The 15498-nt window shown below is 44.6% G+C and overlaps 1 protein-coding gene and 1 pseudogene across 3 annotated transcripts in view; one reads left to right on the top strand and one right to left on the bottom strand.

Annotated features, from left to right (window-relative positions):
- Window positions 1–15498, top strand: part of Elp3 (elongator acetyltransferase complex subunit 3) — a 61969-nt gene that overhangs the window by 22613 nt on the left and 23858 nt on the right. For all 3 annotated transcript variants that reach the window (NM_001427748.1, XM_087584768.1, XM_087584769.1), the window contains 3 exon segments: window positions 4417–4578; window positions 7952–8078; window positions 10526–10719. In NM_001427748.1, the coding sequence (NP_001414677.1) occupies window positions 4417–4578; window positions 7952–8078; window positions 10526–10719 (483 nt within the window).
- On the bottom strand, window positions 4738–5949 carry Anxa2-ps1 (annexin A2, pseudogene 1; annotated as a pseudogene).

The following is a 15498-nucleotide window of genomic DNA, read 5'->3' as shown; positions in this document are numbered from 1 at the left end:
TTTCCACGGTCTTCCCCACGTGCATTGCCATGCATTGTGTAAACTAGCATTCGCTTAGTGTTTTCCCTTTAGGTGAGCAGAACACACACATACTTAACATACCCTTGATTGAATTCGACAGACGTATGTAACAAAACCACTGTTAAGATTCAGAACATGAGGGGTTGGGGATTTAGTTCAGTGGGCCCTGGGTTCGGTCCCCAGCTCCGAAAAAAAAGAAGAAAAAAAAAAAGATTCAGAACATGAACAGCTGCAGTGCAATCCAACAAACAGGAGGCAGAAACAGAAGGAGCTCAAATTTGAGGCCAACCTGTGCTTCCTAGTAAGAGCCTGTGAAAGCAGATAAATGATGGAGAGGATTTCTTTCACCAGAGTTACTTTCTTTTCCTCCAGAAAATCCTCACTTTCTCTTCCTAGTATTGGCAATTCTGGTAGTTTTTGTGTTTTTTTTTTTTTTAATTTATTTATTTAATGTGAGTACACTGTTACTTTCTTCAGTCAAGCACACCAGAAGAGGTCATCGGATCCCATTAACAATGGTTGTGAGCCACCACATGGTTGCTGGGACTTGAACTCAGGACCTTTAAAAGAGCAGTCAGTGCTCTTAACCACTGAGCCATCTCTCCAGCCCAGTTTTTGTGTTTTTTAACCCACCATACATGAATTAAACCCACTGTAGAACTTTACATAATGGAGCTGTTAATCATCTAGTCTCCTGTGGAGGGGTCTTTCAGTGACTGTTGCTTGAGGTTCACTAGTGTTGTTCGGTGAATCCAGGGTTGTTCATTTTTAATGCTAAGCAGTGTTCTACTGGGTACATGGACCACAGTTGTGTATGGACCACATTCTGTATCCATTCTTCTGTCTGGATACGGGCTGCTTGCAGCTTTTTATTAATACAACCCTTACCATTTTTGTACAAGTCTTTTCGTGATTAAGTGTATGTATTGCTCTTGGGTAGTAGGCGGAATTGCTAGGCTTGTTAGTGTTTCCATGAGAAATGGCTAGCCATTTTTCTGGGATGATTGTGCTGTCTGTACTCCTAGCACTCATGGGTGAGTGCTTGGTGCTTCTGCATTCCTCCCAGAGCACGCTGCTGTCAGTCCTTTTAATTTTAGCCATTCTGGTGGGTGTGTGACGGCATCTATTGTGGTTTTAATTTGCATTTTCCTGATGACTAATGTCATTGAACACTTGAGTGTTTGCTTGTGCCCTCTGATTGTATTTCCTTTGTGATTTTTTTTCTATTTTTTTGTTGGGCTGTTACATGTCCTTGATTCGAGAACCCAGTCTGTACCTTGGCTATTTATTCTATTGATGATCTCTTAGGGCAGAATTAAGATGACCAAACTTTTTCTTTCTTACCAATGCTTTCTGTATTGTAACTATTAAACCATCACATAGTCCCAGGGCACAGGGTTAGTCTCCTGTGTTGTCTTGTAATTAAAATTTCGGGTTTTACATTTCACTTTCTGATCCCCTTTAAATTAATTTCCATATACTGTGTGAGGTAGGAGTCAAGGCTTATTTTTTCCAGTATGGAGGCTGAATTGTTTTAAGATGATTTCTTTAAAAACTCACCTTTCCCATTTGGAGTTTATCAATTCTTTGTTCCTGTAGCTTGACTGAAGCAGCTCTGGGATAAAAACTAGATTTTTAGGTTTTTTGGGTTTTTTTGTTTGTTTTTTGTTTTTCGGAGCTGGGGACCAAACCCAGGGCTTGCCCTTGCTAGGCAAGCGCTCTACCACTGAGCTAAATCCCCAACCCATTAGATTTTTAGTTCTTATGGAATCTCTAACCTAATGCAAATCACCTTTTCTATTTCCAAGAGGGACGGTAGGTGGGAAGATCACTAGAGGCTATGGGAAGGGAGCGAGTCCTCCTTTATCCTGCTACACCTGATTCATTTATTCATTCTTCATGCTCATTTCTTCAGTTTGATTGGAAGAGTTAGTGCTGACCTCCTAAGCTATTAGACACTAAACATTGTTGGACCTGCTGGGAGTTCCCTGTTTAAAAGGAGGGACAGGCATATCCATAAATAACAGATAAACTTTGTAGTGTGGATGCACACAGAGCTCATACCAAGGACTCTGGGAACATGTCACTGAAGGAGAGATGGCTTTGAGCAGAGTTGAAGACTGGGTGGCAGCGTCCCTGCCGCCTTCCTAAGGCATTCCTCTAGCTGTGGCAGGAGAACCAGAGACAGGAGTCCAAGCCCTGTCTCTGTCTATTAGAAGTCAAAGCAACTCCTCTCTGCCCCAGAACCTAAAAGACTGAAATCCCAGAAGGTACAATGTCAATTGTGGTACCGGAAGAGAGGCACACTTGCTAAGTGGCTGTTTAAAGGATAGAGGGAGGTATGGAGCAGACCCTAAAATGCTTAGATTAAGTAGCATGTTGTGTACATGTATTAGCATTGAAAAAGAATAGTTATGTAGATATCTTTACATCTCTTAAACAAGACAGCAGATTTATTAAGATACTGGACTACAGGGGTTGGGGATTTGGCTCAGTGGTAAAGCGCTTGCCTAGCAAGCGCAAGGGCCCGGGTTCGGTCCCCAGCTCCGAAAAAAAGAAAAGAGAAAAAAAAAAAGATACTGGACTACACATAGCAACAATAAAATCATTGTAGCTCACCAAAGATCCAATACTCAGTTGTTTTTTTAATGTTCAGATTTGATAAAATTTTCTACTTCATTGCTTCTCAGATGGAAATACAGTTCTAAAAGGAAATCAAAAATACTCTTTTCTTTTTCTCGGAGCTGGGGACCGAACCCGGGGCCTTGCGCTTGCTAGGCGAGCGCTCTACCACTGAGCTAAATCCCCAACCCCTTCTTTTGCTTTTCAAGACAGGGTTTCTCTGTCGCCCTGGCTGTCCTGGAACTCAGAGACCCAACTGCCTCTGCTTCCCAAGTGCTTGGATTAAAAGCATATGCCACCAATGGCTTTTTAAACTGTGAGTTATTTTCTCCTTCTCCACTTTTGCCCAGAGGAAAGACATGTTTCAGGTGGAGTTAAATTTTTGAGAGTAAGATTTGCCTCTGTCCTGTACTTTGTTTTGATTTATAAGGTGATGGTGTAGTGCTTATGGCAGCCTCCTCCGTGTGCCTCCATGGGCCGTGATGGATGCTCTGTTATAGACAGATCAGCTCATAGGTTTTCCCTCTCCTCTGGGCAGATTCCCATCGCTGCTGTTGCCAACTCTCTTGTTTTCCCCAATGACGGAGCTGTCACTGTGCCCAGGCTCTCTTGCCTAAGGCCACTGCTTTTGAGAAATATCAGTTAATAGCACGGCTTGTGGTACATGTTAGAATCTGGATTCTAGGATGTTTTCAGGTACTTTTTGAGCTATACTCAGAGGGCCCTTCTGTCCTTCATGCATCTTTATCTAATTTGCTTTGTCCACAGTGATTTCTTTTTTTCTTTTAATTTTAGAAAGGTCTTTGGTATCCAGTAATTGCTGTTAGAAGCAGATGTTTAATCATGTGACTTCCTGTCCTCCATGAGAACATTATGGAAAGGTGCAAAAAAGAATGGTTACAGTTAGGTTAGAGATGTGCAGAGGGCTGAGAGTCTAAATAGCATGGTAGATAACAGACCCAGCTTCAGCTCCCTGAGCCGTTTTCACTGTGTCCCAGAGCAAAATGCCTGTTCCCAGTGAGCATCAGTGTCTTCATGTGGTAGGTGAAATGATAGGACACTGCTCTGTTGACAGTCAGTGACCCAGTGTCGGTCACAGTGTCCTCCATCACTGAGTTCCTGCCACCCACCTCACCAGCGGCCTGACAGATGATATGACCTTGGGCCAACAGTAAGGCCATCATCTTAGAGGACTTAAACCAAGGTGGTCCTCACTATCCTGGGTCTTGACTTAGTAAATGACCAAAAATGCTGTCTAGTTTTGCATATTCCTAGAAGCTAGGCTTCTGGGTGCATAGACGATGTTTCACCTGAATGCTCCCCGCCACCTGCAGTGCTCCCCTTATCTCCCCCACCCCTTGTTGTATTTAAAATGTTTCTGTGATGCAGAGAGAAATAAATAATGCAGATGGGTTTTGCTTATGTGAAATCGGTTGCTAGGAATTGAGAAATAGCTTTTCACAGTTGAAATCACTGTTTTCAAGAAGATTATGGCTGCAGCCAACTGTGAATTATAATGATAACGGGAATGAGATGCGGGTGTGCCCATGAGGTTGTGTCAGCTCTGTGAAGTGTGGATACCGTTGTTACCGTCGTCATTGGCAAATGGAGATGCCAAGTCCAAAGAGGTTAATAGAATTACTTCCTGCCTGGCGAGGAAGTAGGAGAGCTGAGACTTGAACTATCTTAGCTAACTGTCTCACCCTGGGAAGACTAGAGAAGGCAGGCTAGGAAGAAGTGCCCCGGGTGTGTGATTTTACTTCTGCTCCGCAGGTATTCCGAGAGAAGCCTCACAAAGTGCATAGGGATTACCATTGAGACCAGACCTGATTACTGCATGAAGCGGCACCTAAGTGACATGTTGACTTACGGCTGCACAAGGCTGGAGATTGGAGTGCAGAGTGTCTATGAAGATGTGGCCAGAGATACCAACAGGTGAGTGGTGGCTGGTGGCCTCCTCTGTCCCCACTTTCTTCTTTGAGCCCAGTCTCAGAGAAAGGTGTGTGGTCTTAGCTTTTTTTTCTAAAGTAAAAATGGTTTATTCATGACACAGTACATATGAGGAAGTGTCTCATGTCACAGACGGTACATCCAACTCCCTGGAATGTTCATTTCTTTGGCATAAAGGAGAGAATGAGGGGAAAGCCAGGCAAAGGCAGCTAAGATGGGGGATGGGTCGGCAGCTCTATCTTCACAGGGAGGAGCTCAGGGGTCCATAGTGGCAGGCTGATTCTCTAGAACATTAGGTTGGGGCACAGGTAGGGCCACTTCTGGGCCATCCACTGTGCCAAGCCCTTCAGTCGTCCCCACCACACAGGTACAGCAGCGCCTTCTGGTAGTCACCCTTAGTGTCTTGCTGGATGAAGTAGTACAGGGATTTGCCATATTTCCTCTTGAATTCAGATCTGATTTTCAACATGTCCACTTCACTGCGAGAGACCATGATTCTAATCAGGACCTTGTCTCGAGTCCCCTTGCCCTTCATGGAGCCATACAGCCGGTCAGCAAAGTACAGGGGCTTGTTGTAAATGCACTGAACCAGGTTCAGGAAGGCGTTCTCCAGGTCTCCTTTGACCTCTTTCTTGATGCTCTCCAGCATGTCATAAGGACTGTAGCTCTTGTACCTTTCGAACACTTTCTGGAGGTGGCACACAGTGCGCTCAGTCATGATGCTGATCCACTTGGGCACATCGGTCCCTTTCCTCTTCACCTCAGCATCATAGAGCTCCTGGGCATCCTGGTCAATCAGCTCGTAGTCGATAACAGAACCATCCTCTGCTGTGTCAGAGACGATGTCCTTCTCCAGATCGGTCTTGTACATTTCCTTATATACTCCATTAATCTCCTGCAGCTCCCGGTTGGTTCTTGAGCAGATGATCTCGATGAGGGAGTCCTCATCAGTTCCCAGGCCCTTCATGGAGGCTTTGAGTTCAGAGGCATCGTACTGAGCAGGTGTCTTCAATAGGCCTAACATCACTGTCTCCAGGTGACCAGACAAGGCCAACTTCATCGCCGATGGCAGTTCCTTTTTGGTCCTTCTCTAGTAGGCGAAGTTGTCCTGCCTCTGCACATTACTGCGGTTAGTCAGAATGTTGACAGTGGTGACCTCGTCCACTCCTTTGGTCTTGATTGCTGTTTCAATGTTCAAAGCATCCCTCTTGGAGTCGAAGTTGGTGTAGGGTTTGACCGACCCATAGGCACTTGGGGGTGTAGAATGATCACCCTCCAAGCTGAGCTTGCACAGGATTTCGAGGACAGTAGACATTTTGAAAAAAAGCTGGGCCGGGCACCTATTGCAGAGAGCCTCCCTAGAAGCCGAGCGGCCTGACTCGATCTTAGCTTTTTAACTCTCTTCTTCCACCCATGCTCTCAGGCCATCAGCCCAGACCTTCATTTTCGGTATTGTCATCGGACAGGCTCTTCTATCTAGAAGTGTATCCCTGAGCCAGAGAAAGAGAACCTGTAAATAACTGCCCCCTCAACTGACAAGCAGAGAAATGAGGATTTAATTAGCAGCAGACACCACTGACCCTGAGTGGCAGAGGCCACTTCCCATCACCAGGATTTTGAAGGGGAGCTAAGGAAACTCATGGGTCCATTCTTAAAAGCAGCCTAGTAGAATGGCAGGCCCAGGACTTTGTCCTTTAAGTAACAGAGATCTGTTGAATATTTTTAAGCACAGGGAAAATCCAAGAAGTGTCATACCTACAAAAGAGGAATCTTATAGCAAAGCAAATTCTGGTAGGAAAGTCTCACACAAGGAGACTGCTTGGAGAGTGTCCCTGTGGGGATGTTCAGGGATGCTTCCCGAGAAAACATCAGCTAAGCTGAGGCTGAAAAGAGACTCTGAGTTACTTGTGTGCACCGGAGGAAAGCTGTTTGAGGATGGGAGCACATGACAAGCAGAAGGTTGGATTAGGAGGGGCCCAGGAAGTCAGCCACAGGATCCTGGGCTTTAATCAAGAGGCAGTCTGGGAGCTAAGATTGGAGCATGCCTGCATATAAAAAGGAAGAGCCCCTTTGTTCCAATATGGGGCACGGTTTAAAAGAGGCTAAAAGGAGACAACCTCGGCCCACAGCTGTTGGAGTAATTTAATTTAAGCAGCAAACCCTTGAGTCCTAGAAAGCAGTGAGTGTTGTTTGCTGACTCTTGGGAAGCAAGGGATGGGAGAGAATGGAAAGTGGGAGCCTTGGAGGAGAGAGAGGCTTTGCTTTGTAGACACTAAATGTTACAAACTTGTGGAAATAAAGGTATGGTTTAGAGCACACCTAGCCAGTAGAATGTTCCAGAACTGCACTGTCCATATGGCAGCACAGCTGAGGAAATGTGTATGCCTTTGTAATTTAATTTGTATGGCTATATGTGCATAGTTGTGAGCATATTGTACAGTAACTTTGAAGTAGAATAATTGAGTGCAGAATTCAGAAGAAAGGCCAAGCCTCAACCAGAACTCAGGTGTCACTGGTGAAAACTAGTTAGAAAAAGGAGTGGGGCCCTGGGAGTATGTGGGGCATCCAGGGGGAATATGATGGAGCCAGCCCATGGCTTCTGCGAGTCTCCTGTGCCACGTGGAGCATCTTGGTGGTAGAAGGAATTGTCACAAGGCTTCAGTTTTTAGTTGCTCCAGTTATCAAGGCCTGCTTTCTGCTCAGATGTGGCAGGACAGTGTATGTTAGGAAACTTGATCAAATCTGCCAACCTTTTTCTGACGGCCCCTTTGTCACACTAGTTACATCTGCTTTCTGTTGTAGTTTCTTCCTTCTCTACCAGTATTTCATAGTTCTAAAAGAAGTGACACTCACATCAGAGCTCCTTCATGATCTTCTGTTGTTGCTGCTGCTGCTGTTGTTGTCGTTGTTGTTGTCATTGTCATCGTGTTACTGCCCAGTTTAGCCCCAGACCTGGTAAGGACCAAGGAGGATCTTTAATTCTTAATCTTCCTGCCTCCACCTCCCAAGTGCTCAGACTATCAGTAGATCTCAGCATGCCTGGCTTCTGCATGGTCCTGTCTAACAGGTTCTACAGCAATCAGCTGAGTTTACTGATGGTGCTGAGCCCTGTCGTATGTGTACACAGTGCCTTGTTACTTCCAGGCCTTTGAGCAGGTTCATAAGAGATTTCTGAACAGTGTCTTCAAAGCTATGGTTTTCCTCCAGGCCTTCCCAGAGCTGTGTGAAAGTGACTTCTGTTCCTAGCCAGGTAGTCTTGGTCTCAGAGGTTGTGTCCCTCTTCTTCCTCGTCTTCCTCCCATTTGTTAGGTTGATTGTCCATTTATGTGTCTAACAGGTAATGCATTTTCTCCCTCAGGGGCCACACCGTGAAGGCAGTATGTGAATCATTCCACCTGGCCAAAGATTCTGGGTTCAAAGTGGTGGCGCACATGATGCCTGACCTGCCGAATGTGGGACTAGAGAGAGACATTGAGCAGTTTATAGTAAGTACAGCCTTGAGCCTTTGGACCCCAGCACCTCTGCACACTTCCCCCACCTCCCTGCTCCTGTGTGTTCACTCTTGTGTTTTCCATTCTTAAAGCTGTAAAGCCTTGTTTCAAAATACTTGAAACACAGTAAAGAGTAGTCACCCACCTCCCCATTGTCAGATAAAAACTATATTTTAATTCATTCTTTTCAGGCTTTAAAATTCTTAGGCTTGGGGCTGGAGAGGTAGCTCAGTGTTTAAGAGCAGTAGCTGCTCTTCCCAAGGGCCTGGGTTCTGCTGCCAGCACCCACATGGCAGCTCATAGCCATCCACTACTCTAGCTCCAGGGGATGCACCACCTTTTGGCCTTGCTGGGCACTGGGCATACATGTGGGCAAACATGTATACAAATAAATAAATTTAAAATTAGGAAATGCTTAGTGTCTTAGTTAGGGTTTCCTTTGCTGTGATCAGACACTATGACCAAGGCAACTCTTATAAAGGACAACATTTAATTAGGCCTGGCTTACAGGTTCAGTCCATTATTATCAAGGCTGGAAACATGGCAGTGTCCGGGCAGGCATGGTGCTGGTGGAGCTGAGAGTTCTACATCTTGTTCCAAAGGCAAACTGGGAAAAACTCTTCCAGGCAGCTAGGAGAAGGGTCTCAAAGCCCACCCCCAGAGTGACACACCTTCTCCAACAAGTATATACCTCTGAATAGTGCCGCTCCCTGGGCCAAGCATGTTCAAACCACCACACTTAGGCTTTGAGGAACGGAGGCTGTGTTTGCACATGTAGTGCAGGCACATTCACGTTCTAGTGTGGTTGATGCAGCTTTTTAACTTAGTATTGTACCAAGTATTTATAGTATAACAGGTATCTCCACATGGTGGCAGGTGGCCTAGATTAGGCACAGGGCCCACCAATTGGGAGGCTGGCTTTTCCTGGTCTCAACCTTGGTGGCCAGAATTCTATAGTCCCATGTCACAGAGAAAAGCCAGCCAGGGAGTAAAGGTGTGTTCCTACTCATGCAGACCTGGATCCCGTGTCCATTGTTACTCCATATCTGTAATGCTTTGCCTGGTTCCTGGGCCTTGTGGTGTATGAGCTTTAGGAGAGTGTGGTCTGGTGGTCTTTTTTCCCTCTCAACGCTGGGTGCCAGTCTGCATCTGTTTTCTGTTTTCCAGTCGTTGTTGCCATGCCACACCCCCACATCTCCTTTCTTGTTCTTTATTCTTTTAAATTTATACTGCTTTGAAAATGTCCTGTTTGCCTCCTGATTTTAGAGGAAAAGGAGACAAACCCATGTTTTAATTCTCCATGTTTAATCATGGGTCCAGGACCAGGTTCAGCCTAGCTTCATCCTTACAAAAGGCGTGTATCAGCCCCTGTGTCTCCTGAAACCAGAACTTTCCTGACATTGTGTATTCAGTGTAGATTCAGGCCACGCAGAGAAGAGCTTGCCTACATGATCTTTGTGGGTGCCTAGAATATTTATTAAAGACCTAATAACTCTATAAATGTTACAAAGGAAATCATACAATTACAAAAGAATGTCTTTCAGACCACATAGTGCAACAAGAATACAGCGTTCAAGAAGGTGACAGTCAATGAAATCTAAAACCTACAGTTACATTTGTTTGAAAAGCAAGTTAAACAATGGAAAGTTTGTGAGAATAATGTAGCCAGAGATTTTAAAGCATTACTTAGAATTTCCTGAGGTAGAGCACTGCTGGCTGGCTAGATCCTCATAGGGGTGCAGGGGTGGGAAGGACAGCACTTGGTGAGCCCACCTCTGACCAGGACAGTGGTACACAAATCAAGATTAGAGTCGGCACCATGCAAAGTCCTAGAAAGGACATCTCCTTGTGTCTCCCTGCTGCCTTCCAAATAAAGAAGCAGCCTTGGGAGTGTAAGATAGGCAAGGTCTGTACCAGAAGAGGTGAGCTAGGTGAATCCCTCAGTGTCCAGACAACAAATGGGATTGTGTAGCCCATGTCAAAAGTGGTGCCAGTTGGCCCAAGGAAGTGGTGACATCCTGAGACCAGCAAGCTTTCTCTGTAAAGGGCCCTATTGTAAACATTGTAAGGATTTGTTTGTTTGTTGTCCCTTTGTTTACGTTATAAGATTTGATGGGACTTATTATTTAAGTGGCGTTTTCACCCACAGTTTTTCTGAAGTTTTTAAACAATTGTGTCTATTATTAAAAGATGTTGTAGTCTGGAAGGAAGTAGGGTAGCCATTCTAAATGTGAGTCTGGCAGGTGCAGACAGGGCTGGACAGAGCTGCACAGCACAGGATAGGCTGGGGCTACTGAACAGTGTCACCTTGTCCCCATACACACTTCTTGACGGAAGGAACAGACCGCTCCAGGCCTGCTACCGGTGGAGAGAAGCTGGCTTAGGAGTCCCCTGTAGGAACAGAACTAAATGAGTGGTAATTTTTGGTTCTCTGTCTGTAGGAATTTTTTGAGAACCCTGCTTTTCGTCCTGATGGTTTGAAGCTCTACCCTACCCTGGTGATCCGTGGAACTGGTCTGTATGAGCTGTGGAAATCAGGGAGATACAGGAGCTATTCTCCCAGTGATCTGATTGAGTTGGTGGCTCGGATCCTAGCCCTCGTGCCCCCTTGGACTCGTGTGTACCGAGTGCAGAGGTATGTGTTAGCTTAAGTCCCCCAGATAGCACTTCAAAGGGGTACTCTGGTTTGATATCTAATATTTTGAACTCTTTTTAAATTAAAAGTAGAATATCGGGATGCCATGTGTAGGAAAATGGATGCTAAGGACAGTGTGCCCGGGCCTCTTTGCCAGGATCTCATATTCATTCATCGTCCATTTATCCATGAGCCAGGAAAGAAAGAACAACTCAAGGGTCCCATAGACAAAATCTAGGACAATTTGAACATCAAAATATACGTACTAACGGGCTGGGGAGATGGTCGATCAGTACAGTGTGAGCATGAGGCCTGACTGTGAGCCTTAAAACCTGGATAAAGAAAGCCCAGTGTGGTCACATATGCTTGTCATCCCAGCACTGGGGAGAGAAACAGGCAAGCCCTGGGGCTCAGTGACCAGCTAACCTAGCCTACTTGATGAGGTCCAGACCAGGGAGAGTCTCTGTCTCAAAAAGAGGTGGTACCACAGAGAAGAACCACACTAGAGGTTGTTCTCTGCCCTCCACATGCATGCACACACATGCATGCACAAGTATACACATACACTACAGACAGGTAGGCATGTGTGTGTGTGTGCATGTATGTATGTATGAATGTATGCACGAATATATGTATGTTAACACATTATAAGCAAATGAATAAAGCAGGAATCCTGCCGTCCATGTTGCTACTCGTAGTTAGGTCAGTAATTTGTATGCCTCAGAAGCATATCAGCCGTCTTTATTACATGCTGCTTCTATATTTGCAAATTTACCTACTAGAAAATACTGTGACTTAAAATCTATCCTGGCAGTACATTTGCCATAAATCATTCTCAGAATGGTGAACACTTTGGGTCACTCATGCATACACTCTTAGCTGAGGTCAAAACAGTGCCTCTCCGCCTCTTTCAGCCCTCACGCTGTAAACAAGTGTTCTCTTTGCACTCTACTTAATGCTGCATTTTTCAGATTTTTGTGAGCTGGTTAGGAATTGGCTCTTTAAAATGACCTCCAGACACAGTGCTTAAGTGCTGTCTATTGCTCCTCAGTGCTGGAAGGCTGTGAAGTAGCTTATGGAGGGGGTAGCATGTGGTCGGAAGCCTTTATTGAGAAGGCCCAAGAGAGAACTGTTGGCCGTGAGTTCAGGGTGAATCAATTATATATATTAAATAAGGTGTCTTTAAATAGAATCACGGAATACAAGGCACTTACTGACTGATGGTTGACAAAAACTGTGGCCAAGAGAGGCTCATGGGAAGCTAACCCTGAGGGTTCTTCTGTAGGAGCAGTGGTGTGGCACACTGCTTCATTGTCAGCTGGGACCGGAAAGAATATAGTTACCTACTGACTGCTTACCTACCAAGATCTAGAACTGACTAGATGGAGTTGAAGCTTTCTCCACAATCTAGTTACTACAACGCAGGAAAGTTATGCAGTGCAGAAGAAGCCTGGGCGAGCTGGAGTGACTATTGTCAGAAGCTGATGAAATGGGTTGTGGCCACCCGTTGGGACTGACTAACACCACAGGGTTACCTCTGTGTTTTCTACCCAACATCTGTAACTAAGTTTAATCATGAGCCAACACTAGGCAACCCCAAGTAGATGCACATTCTAGAAAACAACTAGCACCTTGTCATTCAAAGAAACGTGACAGCTAAATAGAAGATTAGAAACCAGGTCCTTTTGCTTGAAAGACTTTGTTAAGACACTGGTGCAACTCAGTTGGGCTCAAAGAGCAACATCCGAGTGTTTGTTGGGTGGCAGTTCTATGATCATGATAAAATCTGCTCATTTGGACACTCTAAGTGTCCTGAGTCCTGCCATATCTTACTCACTTTTTACCTTCCAGTGGGTCAAGAACCGTAGTTACCCAAACTTTTTTCTGTGGCTTAGAGATTGTTTCCCAAAGTGTGAATTAGTACAAGAGAAAGGAAGAAAGAACAAGAGCATTAGCAGAGACCAAGGCTGTGTGTGTCTGACTTGGACTACCCAATCCCAGAAGAGGCCAGGCCCACCCCCAGGAACCATGGTCTTCTAATGTAAAGGAGCTCATGAGGAAGAAGCCTCTGCTTTCTTATTCCTATAGACAGTGAGTGAGAGGCAGCAGAGACACTTGCAAGCTTCAGGTCAGGGGCCTTAGGGAGTAGTGTTATGGGCCATTATCCTGCCTGCACCAATAAGACAGTAAGGACTGAGGGGTGACAGCAACCCCCATCTGAGGGAGAGGGGCATGGAATGTGCAGGCAGCAGGCTTTGAAGACTGCCTTCTGTGTCCCACACACGGGATGCCTAGGTCTTCAGAAGCAGTAGAGTTATGATGCCCTGGTGAGTCCAAGGACAGCTGTTTGAAGAGAGTAAGGGTCCAAACAGAGTCTTGCCTTGTGGGGTCAGGTTTCTATGCTTTGAGGCTGATGCCTTGCCTGACTTTGAAGATAATCTTTTGAGAAGTTTAACTCAAAAACTGTGTTTTCTATGATGCTTTCCATTTTTCTTTAAAAATTATTTTTTACTTATCTGGTTTTAAAATATAACTATAATTATACAAGTTTTTATTAATAGAGGTTTTGGATTGTATAGCTTACCATGGTTTGGGTAAATATGGGTAAATATTGGATTTCTTCAAGATATTTTTGTTTTTAGTTAGATATTACTGAAATGTTAGTGTGATTATATGCGTTGAAATTTGTATTTTTTATATTTTGCTACTTGCTTTTTTAGAGAGTGTGTGTGTGTGTGTGTGTGTGTCTGTGTGTGCGTGTGCGTGCGTGCGCACGCATGCTTTCTACACACATATACTTCTGTGTGAACAGGTGGAGGTCAGAGGACAGCTTTCAGGAGTCAGTTCCCTTTCCAGGATTCCAACTCAAGTCATCAGGCCCTCCACCACCAAGTCTCTCACCATCCAACTGTTTGGTTTGTGCCCGTCTCTGTTTCCAGATCTTCTATGTACATTGGGCTTTCTATATCTCTGAGTTCTACATTCGTGGCCTCAACCAAGCCCAGATAAAAACGTCCCAGGTGGAAGCTACACGCTGAGCACACCCTTTGCTCCCTATTCTGTAACTGAAGTATATAGCAGTGACTCCCCAACATTTACCTTACACCAGGGACCATGGGCCATCTGAAGATGATCTAAAGCATACACACACACACACACATATATATACACACACACACACATATATACACACATACACACACACACACACACACACACACACACACACACACACACACACACACACACACACATATATATATATATATATCATTATCTTCATGGAAACAAGCACTTTGTGGTACCTGCAGGTAATTCTGGAACTAGCCTCTCCCAGGTACTGAGGGAGTTATATACTGATTTAAAATGACTCAAACTTAATATAAGTTACCATTTGTCCACAATAATCACTAGAAATTTAGCCTCCACTTGTACACTACTGAGGTACTTTGTAAGGTTGTGGGTGCTGGTTTGTGTTTACATTGCTCTGCAACCATGTAATGATATGCTTTAGTCACAGCGAGGATCCCTTCATATCTAGCCACACAGTACTCTGTCCACAGAAAAATGATAATGTTTTAGAACTTACTTAAAATGTCTTAAGTGTGTGTTAACAAGCACTGTTTACAAAATGCCCTTGTTTGGTGGGAATTCATCTTTACAGAGCTGGTAAGCATGACAGTGTTTAATGAAGAACCAGATGTACACTGTCTCATTAGCACGTGGCACTATACAGACTGACCTACACAGCAGTGGTTCACAGGGCCTTTGTTCATCAGTTAAAACCAATGCCAGTAAGGAGTGGGGTGGCTTCTCTGCGATGTAGTGGAGTCATATACGTCAAGGAGGTGAGGTGAAACCTATAGCCCTTGCCCAGCAAGTGGGGACCTGCGTCTAGTTCTATTCTCCAAAAAGCAGTGATGATAAGAAAGGATTTTGATGGGCTGGAGAGATGGCTCAGCGGTTAAGAGCACCCGACTGCTCTTCCAGAGGTCATGAGTTCAATTCCCAGCAACCACATGGTGGCTCACAACCATCTGTAAAGAGATCCGATGCCCTCTTCTGGTGTGTCTGAAGACAGCTACAGTGTACTTATATATAATAAATAAATAAATCTTAAAAAAAAAAAAAAAAAAAAAAAAAAAAAGAAAGGATTTTGAGTGTTCTTGTCACAAAGAATTGATATTATGGAGGATAGATTGCTAAGTAATATGGTAAACCTTCTATGGTATTGCTATATCAGAACCTCACGCTGGGACCTATTTATATATGCTTATTGAAAGTTAAACATAATTAAAATATTTTAGATACCAAAACTGAGTAGGATCATTTTTAGAGCTACACGCTGAGCACACCCTTTGCTCCTTGCCGTTATTCTGTAACCAAAGCGTTCAGCAGTGACTCCCCAGCACTTACCTTACACTTTACAGGCAGCATAACAGCTTCATTTCTATTTATCTTACACAGTGATCGGTCTCATCGTTAAGCAGACATTTAGGTTGCTTCCAGATTGTCTTTTCTGTCATTTTGATAAAATGCCCTGAAAGGGGCAGGGGTTGGAGGGAGACTTAAAGGAAAAGGTGATTTGAGCTTCTCAGTTCCAGGCTATAGTCTGTCATGACCAGGAAATCATAGCTGCAGAAGTTTGGGGTGGCAAGCAGAAAGGGACAAAGGCTTATGCTCAGCTCACTTTCTCCTTTTCCTATAGTCCAGGGCCTCCACAGGGAATGGTGCCACTTACGGCGGGAGAGTCTCACAGCCTCAACTTACCTAATGAAG

The sequence above is a fragment of the Rattus norvegicus genome, chromosome 15, assembly GCF_021556685.1.
Source record: "Rattus norvegicus strain SHRSP/BbbUtx chromosome 15, alternate assembly SHRSP_T2T, whole genome shotgun sequence".
Taxonomy (NCBI): Eukaryota; Metazoa; Chordata; class Mammalia; order Rodentia; family Muridae; genus Rattus; species Rattus norvegicus.
Note: the sequence above shows the minus strand (reverse complement) of the source record. Positions and strands in the feature narration are given on the sequence as shown.